The sequence below is a fragment of the Oryza sativa genome, chromosome 1, assembly GCF_034140825.1.
Source record: "Oryza sativa Japonica Group chromosome 1, ASM3414082v1".
NCBI classification, from domain to species: Eukaryota; Viridiplantae; Streptophyta; class Magnoliopsida; order Poales; family Poaceae; genus Oryza; species Oryza sativa.
Window position 1 is genome coordinate 558,146 of NC_089035.1, and position 19,115 is coordinate 577,260.

The 19,115-nt window shown below is 42.3% G+C and overlaps 2 protein-coding genes across 2 annotated transcripts; both read right to left on the minus strand.

Moving 5' to 3' along the window:
* Positions 1-528: 528 nt before the first annotated feature.
* LOC4326137 (proline-rich receptor-like protein kinase PERK8) lies at positions 529-4,423 on the minus strand. The gene is made up of 8 exons (XM_015765826.3): positions 2,800-4,423; positions 2,303-2,686; positions 2,125-2,211; positions 1,974-2,044; positions 1,817-1,893; positions 1,585-1,732; positions 1,038-1,199; positions 529-961 (listed from the first exon to the last, which is right to left on the minus strand). Exons 1-8 carry the CDS (start codon positions 3,752-3,754, stop codon positions 749-751), a joined length of 2,097 nt encoding a protein of 698 aa, XP_015621312.1. The 5' UTR covers positions 3,755-4,423; the 3' UTR covers positions 529-748.
* A 4,139-nt stretch (positions 4,424-8,562) lies between these two features.
* Positions 8,563-18,660, minus strand: LOC4326138 (phosphoenolpyruvate carboxylase 4). The gene is made up of 20 exons (XM_015774359.3): positions 18,302-18,660; positions 18,069-18,232; positions 17,044-17,158; positions 16,835-16,912; positions 16,684-16,752; positions 16,525-16,603; positions 16,379-16,455; positions 16,190-16,285; positions 15,881-16,022; positions 15,073-15,201; positions 13,704-13,765; positions 13,168-13,383; positions 12,611-12,736; positions 12,205-12,306; positions 11,931-12,077; positions 10,765-10,863; positions 10,451-10,539; positions 9,966-10,092; positions 9,668-9,874; positions 8,563-9,580 (listed from the first exon to the last, which is right to left on the minus strand). Exons 1-20 carry the CDS (start codon positions 18,455-18,457, stop codon positions 8,753-8,755), a joined length of 3,108 nt encoding a protein of 1,035 aa, XP_015629845.1. The 5' UTR covers positions 18,458-18,660; the 3' UTR covers positions 8,563-8,752.
* Between the last annotated feature and the right edge of the window lie 455 nt (positions 18,661-19,115).

Genomic DNA, 19,115 nt, shown 5'->3' on the forward strand with positions numbered 1-19,115 from the left:
ACACGATTAGTAGTTGTCGGTGGTGTCCAGTCAGTTATATCCACGGGTCAAATTTGGCTCCTTGCCCTTCTGTCTGTAAAGGACACCAAACCAAGCCCAGACCAGACCTCAAATTTCTCTCATCTTCTCTACTGAATCCAATTCAAATCAATTCAGGGTTGATTGCCCGTGTCGTGTTCAGGGCTTCAGGCTTAGAGTTAGGAGCCCACTTGTGTGTCGTCATCAGAAATATATTCCATTTCGCATGTTCTCTCATGTGCAAAGCGCACTGGCTCCACTCAAAGCTCAGTGCTGATGCAGCTATCACGCATAATTCCATTTACTCCATTTGTCATGTCAGCTCAGCTCAGTTCTAGAGATGCATTTTGCTCAGGATTCCAAAGAGATTAGATGGGCACCAAATCAATTCCTAGGCAATGGCCGCTTCGGGAGGCACATATTTGAAGACCAACTGGTTCAGAAAGGACAAATTTGAGGAAATATAGAGTGGAATATGCAGGTTCAGTCACCACCAACAGAGGCAATTCATTGGTTCCTTCAAGGGCTAGTACTAGTAAATCTTCTGTCTGTCAGATTTTGTAGAATCAGGCACGCTCAGTGCAATCAATATACACTTTTCTTAGTGGGACGCATGATATACATTACTCCTAGTTGACAGAGATGGCCACAAAAAAGAAGAAAACAAAATCAGATGAAACAAATCCAATGCAACAATACCCTAGCTAATTAGAGGAGTATTAGACTATGATTACAAGGGCCTCGAACCAGAGGCATCAACATCTCTACTACGACTATCCCAGCTAGATTGGGTGAAATCAGTTGTGAAATCTTGGCTACCAAAAGCCATCCGCTGAAACAGCCTGATTTCTGCCGTGTTTGCCACATTGAACATTTCGCTCTTACCAGGCTGAATACCATTGCTTAGATCGACGTCAGCTAAGCTATCAAGAACACGCACCACCTGAAAGGAGAGATGTGATTAAAATGAACAGGTTCAGGTTCAATCAGATGTGATGAGATTATGTTCAGTCCTATACCTGGCTCATCCGGGGTCTCCTAGATGCTGAATGTCGAATGCAAGCTGCCGCAGCTTCGATCATTCGAAACATTTCAGCTTCATTGAAGTTCTTGTCCAGCCTGGAGTCAATCAGCTCCCCAACGTTGCCAGTCTCAATTGCTTCTGTGAGCAATGGCCTAGCCTGCAAGTGATTGTGTAAGTTACACAAGGATCCCCTCTTTAGACTGATTTACAACACGATTTCAGCAGATGTTCATAGTTGACCAGTCCACATTTTATATCAGAACGCTTTTCAACCAGTGGCTAACTATATGGATTGACTCCTAATAAAAACACAGTTAAAAAATGTGAACTGCAGAGATCAACAGCTCAATGTGAATTCCTACGTTATTAGAATCTTTGAAATGAGTCAAGTTGGCTATTCAAATACAGTTGATAAAATATATTTCTCCATTTGCTTTCATTTGATCATACAGGGGCAAAAATCTTATTGAACATACTAATTTCAATATACTCATCTTCCATTATCTAAAAAAAAATGATTTCTAGTTACTGATATAGCTTACCCACTCAACAAGGCTCTCATCACCCAATGGTTTTGATGCGTCAACAGGCTTTCTACCGGTAATAAGCTCTAAGAGAACAACGCCAAAAGAGAATACATCAGATCTCTCAGTCAACTTGCCACTCGAAGCATACTCCGGAGCCAGATAACTGCATAACAAATAATCATTAGATCATATGAAAATGTACGATGTTCTCTTGTGCCCTCAGTAAGGCAGGCAGTAATTTACTTACCCAAAAGTTCCCATCACCCGTGTAGTTACATGCGTGACTGCATCCATAGCTAGTCTTGCAAGGCCAAAATCAGCAACCTAACACACGAATAGCAGCCAATTAGTAACAATGGTCACATTATAACGCCTCTCCCAATTTATCTAAATAATGTTGTTACCTGGGCTTCAAAGTTATTATCCAGTAAAATGTTGGAGGATTTAATATCTCGGTGGATAATTCGGGGATGGCCTGCAAAAGGGAAATAAATGTAATGAAAATGAAGTGCAAATGATCACATTAATAAGGTACAGAACCAGAAAGAATATTACAATCTTCATGAAGATATGCTATCCCTCGAGCTGAGCCAGCTGCAATTTTAACCCTAGCTGACCACTCCAAAACCGGCATTCCACGTCCTACAAGGGCAGATCAATTAAACAGTTTTCAGACAGAACTAGAACTATGCAGAGCTCTCATGCGGCAATATGCTGAAGGTTACCACCATACCATGAAGATGATGGTGCAGTGTGTCATTGGGCACAAAATCATAGACAAGCAACCTCTGGTCCCCCGAAATGCAATACCCAACAAGAGAAACTAGATGGCGGTGGTGCACACGACTGATTATCTCCACCTCAGCCTGGAACTCACGTTCCCCCTGCCCACCACCACCTTTCAGTTTCTTAACGGCAACCTCTCTTCCATCAGCCAAGCAACCCTTGTAAACAGACCCAAACCCACCTTCCCCTAGCAGGTTCTTCGCTGCAAAACCATTTGTGATCTGGTGCAATTCCTCGTAAGTGAAGAATCGACAATTGCCCATGCTGAACTCTGACATTGTTTCTTTGTAATCAGGACTGCCAGCACTGTAGTTAGTTTTACCTGAATACCCTGGGCAAAAAATGAGTTGTACTTGCTCAGTTCATCACCTACTAGTAATACAACTTAAACTGATTTTAATTTTCCAGGTGCGCGATTTCTGAAAATGCATTTCATCAGATTACCTAACACTTGTGGAGACGAGGCAGGCGATGGCATCACAAATCCTGCATGGTAACCGGTTGCTCTCCTCCGTTTCTTCTTGTACCAAAATGCAGCTCCTACCAAGCTAAGCACAAGAATAGCGACGACTACACCGATGCCCGCCTTTGCACTTGAGCTCATTCCACCATCGCTCGACGAGACGCTGCCGTCCTGCGTGTTGGGACTTAATGACTTGTTGGATCGATCAGCTGCCGTGGCTGGAGCCGTGCCTGGCGATGGAGGGCCAGAGACTGGTGCAGATGGCGTCACCACAGGAGTACCAGAGCCTGGTGCTGATGGCGTCGCCAGAGGCGACGAAGGGTTATTGGGTGTAGGGATGATTGGATCTCCAGCAATTGGTGATGGACTAGCTGGAGAAGGCTTGGTAGGACTTCCAGAAGGCGACGGCGCCATCGGTGGAGCCCATGGCGTTCTCGGCGATCTCCGGTGCGGCGGTGGAGGTGACTGCACTACCGGCGGCGTGTCTGAGCGAGCCGGCGGATTAGGCGGCGGCAAATCAGCCGGAGACGATGGAGGTGGTGATGCAGCCACTGGGGGTTGCTGCACAGGCGACGGCTTTGGAGGGGTAGTAGCAGGTGTAGGTGGCACCGGCACTGAAGCCGGTGGCGACGGCGGCGGCAATGTGGCTGACGGGGTTGGTGGTGGAGACGCAACGGGTACAGGCGGCGGTGGCACGGTGGCCGGCGGTGGCACTGCGACCGGAGGAGCTGGTGGCGGAGAGGGCGGCGGGGAATCGGGCTGTGGGGGTGGCGTGGCGGCGGAGGGAAGGGGAGGGGACGCGGCCGGGGGAGTGATGGAGGGGTCGGCCGGCGTGGCATTGGGCTGCGTCGCGGGTGTTGGGGTCGCGGTGGAAGGCGCGGCGGCGGCGGTGGCGGGAGTTGCGGTGCCCGGGGAGGGAGACGGTGAGGACGCCATTGGAGGCTAGCTAGTACTAGTAGCCACTACTACTAGAGTGTAGCTGCAGCTGCTACTAGTATCTTCTTCTTCTTGGAAATGGAGGGGACGATCTTTCCATGCACCGGAATTCAGAGGGAATTCAGGCTTTCTGCGAGAAAATTCCTCAGATTTGCAGAGGAAGCAAGCAAAATTTTCGCTTCTTTTCCACCACCTTTGCTTTCTTTCTCTCCGCAGAGCGCAACGAAGCGAAGGTGAAGTAGCAACAAACCTCACCTCGACCACCGGAAGAAGAAGACTGAAATCAGCAAGAACAGCATCGCCTTCCTCCTGCCTGAGCAAGCAGCAAACGGCGAAACAAAAAAACGAGCCTTTTCTTGCAGGAAGAGAAGCAAGATCCCACCACCTTTGTCACCGATTAAGCAGATGGAAGGCAAAATTCTCAACAAAAGGAAGAATTGTGGAAGAAGCAGCACAAGAACTCAGCAAGGATGGGAGCTTTCCTCAGATCCGGCAGTAAAGCGGTGGCATTGAAGGCAAGACAAAGGTAACTGCAGAAACAACAAGAAGAAAAAAGAGAGATTTTTTTGCTCTTTGCTCTCTCTATCTATCTTTCTCCTCCGCTGGGGAACCCGTGACCGCGTAGAGAAGTCTCTCTCCCACTACACAATGGATCAATGGATTCCACTCGAGAAAGAGAGAGAGATTAGGAGTGTAGTAGTACATGCTAGTGTGCTACTACTATTGCGCAGTGTCTGGTCTGCCAGTGCCATGCTGGGGGGGTTTGAAAAAGTCAGTACACTAGCGTTGTGTAGAATGCTTGACGTGTGAAATTCTCTACTTTTCCAGTTCCACCCCTTCGTATTTGTGTTTTATTAGGAGTAGCACCTCCATACCATATCTAATAAACTTTCTGTATCAGTACCTTCATTCTCACCGTATCGCTAGTTACAAATTACAACAACACCATCAAATAGTTGGATGAGATATAGATTTTCATGCCACGCTTTTCAAACTGCTAAACAGTGTGTTTCGTGTGAAAACTTTCTATATAAAAGTTGCTCTAAAATATCATATTAATCTATTTTTCAAGTTTGTAGTAATTAAAATTTAATCAATCATACATTAATAACACCTCATTTTGTGTAAAAAAAATTAAACTTCATCTTTATCTTCAGAAGAAAAGAACACCACCTAATTCACACTTTAAAGTAGTGTTACAGGTTCAGTTTTCATCTGGGACAGTCTCATTTGTCTTTAAAAAAATCGGCCGCTAAAATTTGAATTTTTATTTTTTTTAATTTTGGAATTAATTTTACAATATTTTCATCGTGTTTTTTTCCATCGTTATCTTTTTAGTCTATATGAACATAGATATAATTTTTTATCTATAAATTATTTTTTTACCGTTATTAAGCTGTTTTGGCTTATAATTAGGTCTTGTACAACTGATGAGACTATGAATCAAAAGAAATATCTTAAGGACTGACTGATTCTCTGACGAAGAAGGAAGCAGAAGCTTTCTGGTGCAACCATAGTGAGAAAAGTTGCTCTAGTAGCAACTAGCAAGTGCTTAATCTGGCACAGCACCTAAGCTATGTATTTAAAGCAACTCATGGATTAATTTACACCAACATAAGACGAAGTACTATTCAGCATGGTCCCTCCCTTCTTCTGTACAGTACATGTGTGATTTTGCTCTCTCTGATAAACAATTCTATCATCCAGAGTAGAAACTTTTGGTTTACCTTGGAGCAGTTCAAAAGCACAAGTTTAAAAGTTTTCATATGCTTCCCTACACGAAAGATAGCAAATAAACAAACAAAGTCTCATTTGCCTGAAGCAATTATACTAGTATTTGCGTAATAGAGAAGGGAAAAAACTTTGGAATTTAGCTGTGTAGAACACATCTGTGCACATGGCTTAGTTATGAATCTGGATTGCCCATCTGACTTGACAAAATGTTTGACCCAAAGGAAAAAAAATTAAGTTGGATTCGGCAGCTTCGGCTTTGCAACAAAAATTTGATGATCTGGCTCTAAAATAAATATTTGCATTTTTTTTTGCACCGACTAAGTGCAAGAACTAACTGAGGAGATTGCTTAAACATCTTTGTAGCGTGGACTAGCTGGTTTCTGGTACACTCCTAAACAAACTCTTCTTACTTCATAAAAAATGGTTATGATTAAGGATGGGCCTTGTTGCTATGGTCAATGTTTTCAATGCTACGGTCAATGTTGTAGGTACGCATCAAATACTAAACAGATTCTAATTTCATTTTCCCAAGCAGAGTAGTAGAATGGACCTGGGGATCGCCTCATGCAAATTGCAGCACGTTGCTTCAAAATAATAGTGTGTTCTTCGTTCAATAGTAGTGCAGAATTTGATTTAAATGTTTCGATGATTGAATTTGAAGAGCTCAGAGTTGAACATGACTAGCTATATTAATGTTGAGGTTTTTTAGAGTTGACTGAAAAAGTCAATCTACTACAGTAGTAGACTATGCTCTGCTGTCATCAATTGACATCATTCATCGCCACAGTTACCAGTAGTAACACTTCTCGAACTTTATCAGAAGTAAATACAGTATATTCCGTACCTTTTTTTTTCCTCAAAATTGTAAATATAGCATTAGTACTATGTTCTTTGTAAATACAGCAAAAGTATAAACCTCGAGTACAATGAAGTGCCAAACTGCCAGAGGCCTGATTATTCTGCAAGATATATACTTGCAGTACTCCTGAAGAAAAACTGTTCCCAAGGCCTAATCTGGATTAGTAAACACTAAACAGCAGCAAAACGCAGTGCTCAATGTCTGAAACTATTCCTATTTGAGGTCTCCATCATGAATTAGTGACTGCCGCGTGAGATTAATGAGTTTGAACAGTGACCCGAAAAAAAAATGAGTTTGAACAGTGGCATGTGTAGGAGCTTTTAACAACCAGCGAGAACGAGAAGCAAATTAAACCATTCCAGCTCAGCTTAACTCAGTTCATGGTATGACAGTGACACAACACCGCACTGTCGCATGCAGGAGTACGTTAAATTGCAGCTGTATTTTCGGTTGATATTGACGAGCTTTTTAACTAAACAGGCAGTTGCTGCCGCCAGTGGTGGACACACCTTTAAAATATAGATGGGGCGGAGAACGAAAATGTTCACTCGTTAAGAGAATTCAGACACAACACATATCATATTAATAGTTCATTCGCATAACTGACTCAATTTGTTAAGTATTCACACTTTGTTATACTTAATTTTGATGACACATAACTACTATAATGGGGTAAGGGGGGTCTTGAGGGTGTGGGGCGACACGAGTCGTAGCTAAGTCGGTCGACCCACCCTGCCTAATGGGTAGATGCGCCCCTGGCTGCCGCTCACCTAAACAAGCATTTTGTTTCTGTCGTGATATTCCTGCATCTTTCGCTTTCCATGCAATGCAAACTTTGCATGTAGGAGTAGTAAACAGCTAGATATGATCAAGGTTGACGTTGATCCAACGAGGAGACAATGGATGGAGCAAACAAACATGTAAGCGTGTTGTCCTTAAAAATCCCGTGTGACCAATCCATTTATGCATTTGCTTTAGATACCCAATTGTGTTTGATTAGAGAATGGAATGCATGATAAACAATAATTGAGGTACTACAATGTTTTCTTTCACTTTTAGTACATATAATTAAGGACACAGGAAAGAACAGTTTCAGCGGAGAAAAGGTAGTACTCCAAGCAATTGTGTGGGCAAGATTTGAGGCAAGAAACTTCCTTGGACGTAGCAGAAGAATAATTTTATATGAAGTGTTGCTGCAATTGGCAGCTACGATATGAGATTAGCTCACATCAATTTTATGAATTTTATATGAAATGGGCGGGGCGCGAGGGAGGAAGACAGACGCAGTCAATCGAGAAATGCGCGTATGCAATGCAAATATGCAAGGCAATGCTCGATTGGCGGACGGACGGGCACCGACACCGACATGCTTGCAGATGCAGCTCTTCATCATTCAATCTCTTCTATTAATCCTGAGATTCTTTCAGGTCATAGGAACATCGCGTATGGCTCTGTTCATATGCATGGATTGGGAACCATCCCTCCAGCACGGAAAACGAAACAGTTCATTAGTGCTTGATTGATTAATATTTTATTATTTTTAAAAAATAGATCAATATGTATTTTAAGCTACTTTCATATATAAACTTTTTTTTTCAAAAAAAACGTACCGTTTAACAATTTCAAAAGTATGCGCGTGAAAAACGAGAAATGAGAGTTGGGAACCTTCACATACGAATACGAACAGAGCCCAGTACTACTACAGTTCGAGTAGATTTTTTAGATAATGTAATGTAGTAGTAGATCGAAAGAGAGATTTATCTTTTCCTGACTTGTGATCTGCTCATCTGCTGATGAACATAGAGGTTGTAAAGATCCCTTCATTTATTCAGTTTCGATTTTCTGGTGCCTGCCGAGAGAAAATATGATGGGAGTCCAATATTCGTCGAGGCTAAGAGAGCTGGGCCTTTTCAGACCATACACGCAACGTCAGATTTCGGCCCAACCATGTGGGCCACATGTATCCCACACTTTACGGCCGAATTAATATGGGCCTCAGTACCCTCACAATCCCCCCGACGGTCCAACAAACGTGGGCCGCACGTACCCACATTTCCGTTCCGGTCCGGTTAAGATGGGCCGCACGTACCCAGCAATCCCGTTGGGGCAATTCAATATGGGCCGATCGTTGGTCGCGATACAGTTGCGGCCCATGAAGAAGGGAACCAAACCAATGGTCTCATCTTTTAACTACATACATCAATCCACACCACTATAGTCTATAATGCTATTTCATTCTCCATGCAATGTACATATCCAATCCAATGTGAAAATGCTACATGCAAGGTTTCTTTCTTATTTTGAGGGAAAATTGAACGAGAAAAAAAACTCCGGTAATTAGTTCAGACGGAAATATAGTTGCAAGAAATATAAGTTAATTTGCAGAGGAGAGGAGGGAAGAGGAGTCAGCCGGTGTTGCGCATGCCGGCGGCAATGCCGTTGATGGTGATGAGCAGCGCGTCGCGGAGCTTGCGGTTGTCGTCGTCCTGGCGGAGGCGACGGAGGACCTCGACCTGGAGCATGTTCATGGGGTTGAGGTACGTGAGCCTGCTGTCGATCAGCTTCCGCAGGCTGCGGTTGTTGGCGGACAGCTTCTTGTGACCGCTCACCGCCAGCACGCAGTTCTCCGTCCGCGCCAGCTCCTGCCGGAGCTCCGCCCCGAGCGTCCGCCGCCCCGCGTCGTGCACCAGCACGTCGTCGTAGTGCTTGGCCATGGGCGCGTCCGCCTTGGCCACCACCATCTCGATGAGGTCCACCGTGGACTGGAAGAAGGGCCACTCCTCGTACATGGCGCGGAGCTCGTGGGTGTGGCCCTTGTCGCAGGCGTCCTGGAGGCCGCGCCCCACGCCGAGCCACGCCGGGAGCACCAGCCGCGTCTGCGTCCACGCGAACACCCAGGGGATGGCGCGAAGGTTGGAGATCCCCGGCGTGGTCCTGCGCTTCGCGGGGCGGCTGCCGATGTTGAGGTAGCCCAGCTCCGCCTGCGGCGTCGCCTCCTGGAAGTACTTGATGAACTCCGGGTTCTCGTACACCGTGCTCCGGTACTGCGCGCAGCTCACCCGCGATATCTCCTCCATCACCCCCCGCCACTTGTCGTCCCGCGGCGGCTGCGGCGGCCGCAGCGTCGCCAGCAGCACCGCCGTCGTGTATATCTCCAGCTGCCGGACAGACGTCTGCGGCAGCCCGAACTTGGCCTGCACCATCTCCCCTTGCTCCGTCGACCGAAGAGTTCCCTGCACCATGCACCATTCAATTCATTATTAGCTCGCAAACACATACACATGGAATGGACTGATTAATCAGTGCCTGCCAGTGCTCACCATCACTGAGCCGGGTGGCTGCGACTGAATGGCGAGATAGGTCGGCCCGCCGCCGCGGCCGATGCTCCCGCCGCGGCCATGGAAGAGCGTAACCTTGATGCCGAACGCGTTGCACGCGGCCACCACATCTTCCTGAGCCTTGTATAGCTCCCATGCCGCGGTGAAACGGCCGGCGTCCTTGCCGGAATCAGAGTAGCCCACCATCACCTGCAAACTCCTCCCGATCGAGTTTGAGATATCCGAAACAAAAGCAAAATGAGTTTGAGATATTCGAAACTAAACCCATCGATCATTCTACCTCTTGGTGCCCGTTATGGTTCTTGATGATGTGGTCTCTGTACCAGTCGATGGACAGTAACTTTCTGATCGCTGGGCCGGCTTCTCGCAGATCATTCACCGTCTCAAACAGTGGAACAACTCTCAACCTATTCACAAACAATATAACACACTATTCAATCAAACACTGGCCATGGTACAAAACATAATATACGATCTATATGGTGCAAAAACAAGTTCAGTTGGCTTAGCCACTGGCAAAGTAAAAGATCGCAGTCGAATTTTCCTTGCTAGCTCAGAGACACAGTGCGCAATTCCTTCTTTTCCATTTCTACTTAGTTTGCACAATCAACTTTGTTCTTAGTTTTGTGTAACTACTAAACCAACCAATTGGGAGTTCATAAGTTCAATTGATCGAGTAGCACACTGAACATATGAGATATATATATATATATATATATATATATATATATATATATATATATATATATATATAATCATACTTACGTTCCACCAGGACATGGCCTTCCTAGGTCCCCGCTGACTGTAAGTCTTGCGTCCTTCTGCAACAGTTCAACCGCTAGGACATCGCTTGCCTGCAACCAGAGGAACACATCATATTTAATGTAGAGTGATAAATATAATGTGCCACGATTGTCATTTGATCCATGCGATCAAGATGGTACAAGGCATGACATGGCAAAATGCTTGGAACCACCGGCCGGTTACAGGTGAGGGTTAACAAGAACGCTAAAGTGCAGGATGGATATTCAGATTTTTCTTATTATTTAGTGCTACATAAGACTTGCGTATCTACATACATTTGAGGCCATTGAAATCACATATGCTCCAAGTGCATCGCTTCCTAACTCTGCAGCAACACGGAATGTATCAAGAACTTCTTGCACATCAGCAGTAACCTGAAAGGAATACAAAGGAAATGCAAATGTAAGTCTTTCCACTTCAAGGTGAATCTCCATTCCCTTTTTCTCTTCTACAATGAAGTATGCAACCATAAAGTTGCCATTCAAATATTCTTATGTACCAACACTGCAATCCCTTTTCCTATATCTTTCTTGTAAAAGAAAATACTCCATCCCAAAATATAAGGGATTTTGGTTGGATGTCCAAAAGAGGCGCGGCTTTGACACCATCATTATTCTGGTCGCCTGGTCAATTTGGAAGGAACGGAATAGCCAGGCTTTCAACAACCAACGCCGATCCTGGGGAGAAGTGGCAAACTTGGCTGCTGAAGAAGCAAGCCTATGGCGCGCGGGGGTGCCGATCTAAGCCTCCTCGTCTAGGTTTCAGTCGCACAATTGGTTAATTGCGAAATAACACCCTCTGCTGTGCTTTCTTTCTTTCTTTTTTTTTCTTTTCCTGGTGTTCTTGTTTTTGCTTCCTTTATCGGTTGCGTTTGTAAGTCCACCCCTCAATCTTAATAAAAAGATATGTAAGTCTTATGCGTATTCCCAAAAAAACTAAAATCCATGTTGAATGAACAGTGATGTTATATCTGATGCCTCATCAAATTCTGTATAAAACATTGCTTATTCATCAGAAGTTAGCATAGTATTAACCATTTTGGCGTTGGCGGAGGTGATACCAATCTTACCACAAAATGACTATATGGAAAGGAACTATATCTGTTTCTGAAGGATTCTATCATACTGTTCTACACATTGAAACTCAATTGGCACTTCCTGTTTCCATGTAAACAAACATTCATCACAAACTAAAAAATGCTACCAATCTTACCACAAAATGATTGTGTAGTATAAGTTTCAATTTGTGGTAAGATTGGTAGCATTTTTTAGTTTGTGATAAATGTTTGTTTGCATGGAAGGATTTATATTGTACTGTTCCACACGATGAAACTCAATTGACACTTCTGGTTTCCATGTAAACGAACATTTATCACAACTAAAATATAAGTTATCATTAGCCACTAGGATAGGAAATTTGATGTCTACATTCAACAACTGACCTGTATGTATGGGGGGACAAGAGGGCGCTTCCCTTTCAGCTCTCTAGTCAAGAAATCCAGTTTCTTTTGTTCATCCCACTCACTATAAACACCAAGATCCAGGTAAGATGTGATGGCATCAAGTGTTTCCGTATGCCGGCCTGATTCCTACAGTAATATAACGCCATTCTATTCATTAATGGACTACTGGACTTCGCTTGAAGCTATTCTGAAGTTACATCAGGAAAATTTAAGTGTGAGTAAGCATAAAAACAGTAGTGATCAATGTGCCCACCTGCCGTACATCAAGCTTCATTAACACCATACCAAAGGTTGCAACCCGTCGAATCAAATCTGCTAACCGGCCATCCGCAAGCACACTAGATCCACATGATTGCTTCATAAAATAGTTGAAGATGTGAACACAGTCAGTACAAAAAGGAAATTATGTGATGAAAAGAAACCTCCACCCACTCCATCATCAACGATTGTTCTCACAAGTCACGACTAATCAAAGCCTAGCCAGTAAGAATGTGGAGATGGTAAAGGGCAATTTTGAAGAATGCTGAGAATGTTTGTGTCAAATGTTTTTTTTTCTAGCACACACACAGACACACTTGCACGGATAGAATATAGTTGATCATGGTAGTACAGCACTAAAGGGATGAGTGATCGACCCTACATCAGCTAATTAGACTAACCAGTGATTGATAACACAAAAGCAAGGGCTCCAAAAGTTTATCCGATGTATCATAATATTCTGAAGTATCACGATCACATGGTAGATCCTCAAGAAGAAGCTCGAGTCGTCTCCGTGTGTTCATCAGCTGAAAACAGAGTGGTAAGCACAATCAAAAGGAAAAAATTTTGCCATGTTAAAAAAAATATAACAGGTCAAGAAAAATATAACAGATGGGTACTGTTTATACATAGCATAATCTCTTCTTGTTCTCATTGAGGTTTGTCTTCCTACCAAAGATTGAGAGTACCTATGTCCAACTATTTGGGTATCTTTGGCATATATGTTTTTAATAGTAAAATGCCACATAAAATTTATCCCAAACTTTATTGCCAAAGAACAGGAGTAGAGTCTCTGGGAATTTATTAGTGAGATTAATTTAATCCTAAAGAATATTGTACAAATTTGGTAATCAAGCATCCCTTAATCCAACCTCTATTAGTAGACTAGGCAATTGTTTGCCTACTTCCGGAGAAGAAAACATGAGACGTATAATAAATGATAAAGTATGGCTCTAACCTTTTCTTTCACATCACCAAGGACAACTCTATAAGGAGTACTCCCTGGTCTCTCTGATATGCTTGGTTCTAGAAGTTTCCGGAAGCTCGATCGACCAATTTGGGATTCTGTGAACATCTTCCTTAGTTGACCTCCACTTGGAGTTCGACCCATCGGGCGATGACTAGGAGACGGCAATGGACTGTCTTCACGTTTTTCTGTTATGTTTAGAGCCAACTAGGAGACACAGCATGCATTAATTCTCATGAAATGTTAAGAAATATATATTGAAATTTATCTACACTATCCAGTTAGTGTCAGCTAGTTCTTTATTTGTTTGTTTGTTTGTTTATTCTTTGCTATTTCTACCGGCGATGCCATAGCTTCTCCATAGCATTTTTCACTCCATGTCATTTCAATGTTCGTTGAAAAAAAATGTAGCGCATATTGGAATAGTTGTGCCAATGCATTTTTATGGACAGTTTGTGCTTCCAATGATCTCTGTACAACAAAGAAGTCGAACGTGTGAGACATCACAAAATTCTAGCTGTCCTAACCTTATGCTTTGGATTCCCTGGAAGTTTTGACATTCTGATTTGAGATTCCCCATCGTTGCATTCTGCATCAAATACAAGCTCTACTCTCAGTATTAGCAAATCATGGGAAGACATAGACATCACATTAATAGTAGCAATGCATTAATAGGTGTGACAATAAATTTACATACATATGTACAAACACACACCAGTTACAAAAGATGAACCTGATGATACATGATGTTAAATCCATGTTACAAAAGATGTTACATACATCTGAACTATTTCAGATGAACTTGATGATACATGATGTTAAATCCATGTTACAAAAGATGTTCTTTAATTAATATTGATGAAACTATTTTACATGGTGATTGGCATTCTGAAATAATTTTCAAAATAGCATGTCCAATTTTTTTGTCCTATGCAGTATGCACAAATTTTCCTCAGATCCAGTTTGGGGAACAGAGGAAGCTGTTGCAATGTAAATTTCATGGTTTAATCCAGCAGTTGATGACACAAGTCTTACATTGATTACAAGGATGACAGCATGAGGTATTTGTGTCAGACATAATACGGAAATAATGATCCAGCACTTTTCCCCCCAAAATTTATCGATGTGGTGTCATGAATGCGCTTATGTGAAGAAGTAAATAAGTTTGTTACTGTAAGACTTGAACACCTCTATATTCATTTTCAGTTTCATTAATGAAGCCTACTGGTTCTAAATATAAAATAAGTTTTTATTATTTCCAGATTATAACTTAGGTATTGCTTATTTAACACATAAATTGTGATAGAAAATCAGGAAGCCGAAAGTAACCAAACAAATTGGTGTAAAATATTTTATGCAACTACAAAACTTCCTTGGGCTATTAGGATTTTGGATTTTGTTACAAAAAAACTAGACCTAACAACATAATGCTGACTGCTCCCCTTGGACTATTATGCATTTGGTACAAAAACATTAGACCTTTTTATATTAACATAATGCTACAGCATGTCAGTCCGCCTCACCAAGTAATAGAATTGCTGGTGCAAACTAGTACTCCCTCCATTTCATATTATGATATGTTTTGACTTTTTCCTTAATCAAACTTCTTTAAATTTGACCAAGTTTATAGAAAAACATATCAACATTTTTAACACCAAACAAACATACTATGAAAATGTATTCAATATTAGGTTTAATGGAACTAATTTGGTGTTATAAGAGTTACTACATTTCTATATAAACTTGGTCAAGCTTATAGAAGTTTGATTAGGAAAAAAGTCAAAGCGTCTTATAATATGAAACTGAGAGAGTATAAGTCAATGACCCGAAGATGTGAACTTAAGTGAAATACATATTAGATGATGCATCATATAAAGTTTCCAACAAGGAGTCCACCTGTACATGATGGAAGATCAGCACCAGAAGGAAGCTGTGCAGGAAGGGCCAAGCTGTGCTGAAGCTTTAGATTGTTCTGGGGTCCAGTTTGATTCCAGGTATTGGTCTTCTGGTCCTCTGATGCTGATTCTGCAGAGTTCATTTGAAAATATCAACATAGAATGAGCCAGTTTTTATTTTCTGAAATATGTATGTACAATAGGTGAGGCTATTCTAAACAAATTCAAGATTATTTCTACATGACAGAGATGTGCTGCAATGATCGTAAGATAATAGGGGAAATACCATCCAGACAATGGTTAATTGGTTAGGCAGTACAGGGATGTAAAGGATGAGGTGTATACTGTAGATGAGAATAAATCAATAAAGACAAGAGGTGGGGAAAAACTTATTATTTCTTTATTGCTTCCCGATAATTAGAGCAATGTCCCTTCATATAAAGGTGCTAGTACCCCACCCACCATAAATAAAATGGTTATAAGGTATAGTCTCTCTACCTTTCAGCGTCAAAAAAAAAAAAAGGTGCTAGAGCCCAAAGGGTAGGAACTAATAAAAGGGGACCTATAAGATAGTTATAAACTGAAAGGAAATATCTAATATATAAACTAAAATTACAATCCCTATAATAAGAGTGCTGTTACAGTGCACCTTACTGTTTAAGGAACAGTACCACAACCAATAATATGCATTATACTAGCTAATGAACTAACTAACTAACTAGGCATTCGAAAAGCGCCACAATTCATGGTGGCAGGCGAGCTTCTGTTGAGATTGAAATGGATTAAGCTTGGATATATCATGAAATAACCTTTGAGCAGGATGTCATTTGCTAAGTTTGCAAGCTTCTCGCTGCATCTGTTAATTGATAGCTCAAAGCTTAGAGTGTCTAGTTCCCGGATGTACAGATCAATTGCCATCCATTGGGACAAAATGGAAACATCCCTAGTAACCTGCAGCTCAGAAATGAAACATTGTAGTCTTTCAGAATGGTGATCATGTCGAAATTAACATAAGCAAAAGGTAGAAAAACGCAACACACCATAAGAATGTACAGGAAATACTAGTGAATACTGAGAAGGCATAATAAAACGACCAAATTCAAATGTGTGGATCTTACTTTTGCTGTGACATTAGGATTCCCATCACGGTCACCACCCATCCATGAACCGAATTTGATTGGTGTGCAGGTGAGCGGAAGTGGCTTGCCAGTGTTCTATAAGAAAAGCATTGTAGGAGGGTTTATATCCGCTCGTGAATGAGTCAAACGGAAGTGGAATTCAACAAATGCCAATCAATGTATTTATACCTTCTTTAGAGCATTGCTAACACGGCGAAGATAGTGTGGTATTGCTTTCCAGAGCGATTGCTCAACAATATGAAGGCCTACAAAAGAAAAGATGGAATCATGAGAATACTGGCAGTAACAAAAACAGAAAATAGATGGTTACTAACCAGCTCTAGCTTCGTCAACAGGTGTAGGTTTATGGCGCCTCAACTCATCAGTCTGCCATATTGCCGTGATTTCTCTTACCTACATAATTCAAAGTTAGAAAGATTGGAACACATTAGGAAAAGGAAAAATAAAACTATGAAGATCCTTTGAAGTTATACCAGATCTTCAATTAGAATTTCTTTATCCTCGAGGCTAAGATCAGCACGTTCGTTGAATTCCAAAAGGTGCTGCAGCACAGTTTCATCGGTAATTGAAACAACAAAATAGCAATATCAAGGTTGAAGTATGAAACTATTGAAATTAACTCACAGCTATTCTAAGGTGTTTGTACTGCAAAGTCCGCCGATTGATTTGAGTTGGATGAGCTGTCAGAACAATTTCAACCTCCTGTAAAGGTCGAATATCTGATAAATTTGATCATGTGTGACTTTCTTACAAGATACACAGATAAATTTGATGATGTGCAACTTTCATAATATACAATGTATGAAAAATGTGTGCTTAATGTGAGAAATTACCTGCTTGCATACAGTGTCATAGAGTTCTTCCGGGCTAACACCACTTTGAATCAATTTGGCAAATGTATCATCACATGATTTCGACAGGTCGGCGAAATTGCGTGCTTTACGAACCCTAAAAGACATAAAAATGCCAAGCTCTAGATTTTGGGTGATTTTCAAAATTGGTAAACATTCTAGTTCAGGTGATAAAAAACGTAGCAACACTAACATTTTCCTGAAATGAAAAAGATGTACTGCAAGTCTGCAACATGCTGATGGTAATTATTTCTTAAGCATATGCATGAAGTCTCAGCTGTTCTAAAACTTGACATACTACCATAATAAGAGGTAATTGCGACAATAAGTGCGATGCTCAATGGCCTTGCTAGGTTCCAAAAACAGTCGGACAACTGACGACAAAACATCTGAGGAAACCACAATGAAGCTACCATGTGCGAGCGTAAGGTTCCTTCAATCAATTCTGTCTGAGGAGGGTCACATGGAAACAACTAACCGGTGGACCGACTTTGTAATGCCGTACACATATGTACCGGAATTCTTGGATTCCATATTGCAATCAAAGATTCATCTGTGCTACTGTAATGTAGCATCCCTATCACGAACAGGTATACTTATATTTCCCAAATATGACAAATAGGTACCCCAAACAGAAGACAACTCCCGTGTTGTTATCAGTATTCTTTAATTGAAGTGTGACAAACAAACTGTAAATTCAGTGTTTGGCTTTCAAATTGTTCGCGCCAAATATGATAATGCAGTCCTCACTATCACTAGCAGTAAGTTGTAGTAACACATATTCAGACAAAAAAAATGGTATGTAGCACATTCTGAAAATGGAGTGGTACAACAAATGTGTTGAGGGCCGTACATGCATGATAAATTCAGGTTAATAGGGAGTAATTAAGATAAACACATTATGATGATTTATGAAGTGAGTTTGCAGATTCTAATGGCGGCGGAAGAGGTGATCCTCCAATTAATTAATAAAACAATTTGAGAATGTGAATGTGTAGGGCAAGCACCTGTGGTAAGTGTCGGCGATGGTCATGAGGTTGAGGTGGTGGGAGAAGGCGCGGGCGAGGCAGAGCGAGTCCTCGAGCGACATGGCGGCCAGCTCGGCGCCGAGCTGCTTCTCGACGACGACGGCGGTGTCCTCCACCCCGGCGGAGCGCATGTTGACGGCGCTCTGCACGCACCGTGTTAATTGGATCGAATCACCATCATCATCATCATCATATATGGATGGATACGATACCTGGGCGAGGATGGTGATGCGCTCGAGGAGGTGGATGAAGCGGGGGCCGAGCTCGCGGAGGAGGACGTCGTGGAGGAGGCTGCCCAGCAGCCGGCAGTCGTCCTCGAACGCCTGGAATGATATCCCCTCCGCGATGTCATCCGTCGTGTCCGTCATCGCCGATCACCGCCGCGCCTCGCCTCCCCTGATCGGATTCGGATTCCTCAGATAGAGAGCACCAGATGGAGAGAGGGATTGATTGGGATTGGGATTGAGATTGATTGAGATGGTTGAATGGAATGGAAAGCGAGGAGAGGAGAGGAGACCAAGGCGGAGAGCGCGGACAGCCTCAAGCACGCCACGCGAGGAGTTACAATACCAAATTACAAACAACCCCCTGCATTTTTGTTTTATTTTCATCTCTCACAATGTTTTCTCCCGGAGCCGTAAGTAATTTGCGGATAAAATTATCATATACATATTTTTAGCAATCTAAAAACGACGACTGGAAAATAAACTTCGATTAAAAACCTCAAAATTAGCTTCAGATTTTATGTTAAATTTTAAATTTTGGCTGATAAATATAAGCCTAAGTTAAAAGATGGGCCCTTTCATTCGGAAATTATAGTCCGTTCATTATCATCGCTCACGTGGAGGAGCATTTGCTTGGCACACAGATTTTGCATTTCCACTTTATAAGCCAGCTAAAATTTTGTTGCTTTGCTTTTCTCTTGTAAAACAAACTCCGTTCCTTTGCAACAAAAGTGGCAGTAAAGTGTGTTGGAATTTTGGCATCAGAAACTGCAGTGTCCGTTCATCAACCAGTCCAGCAAGG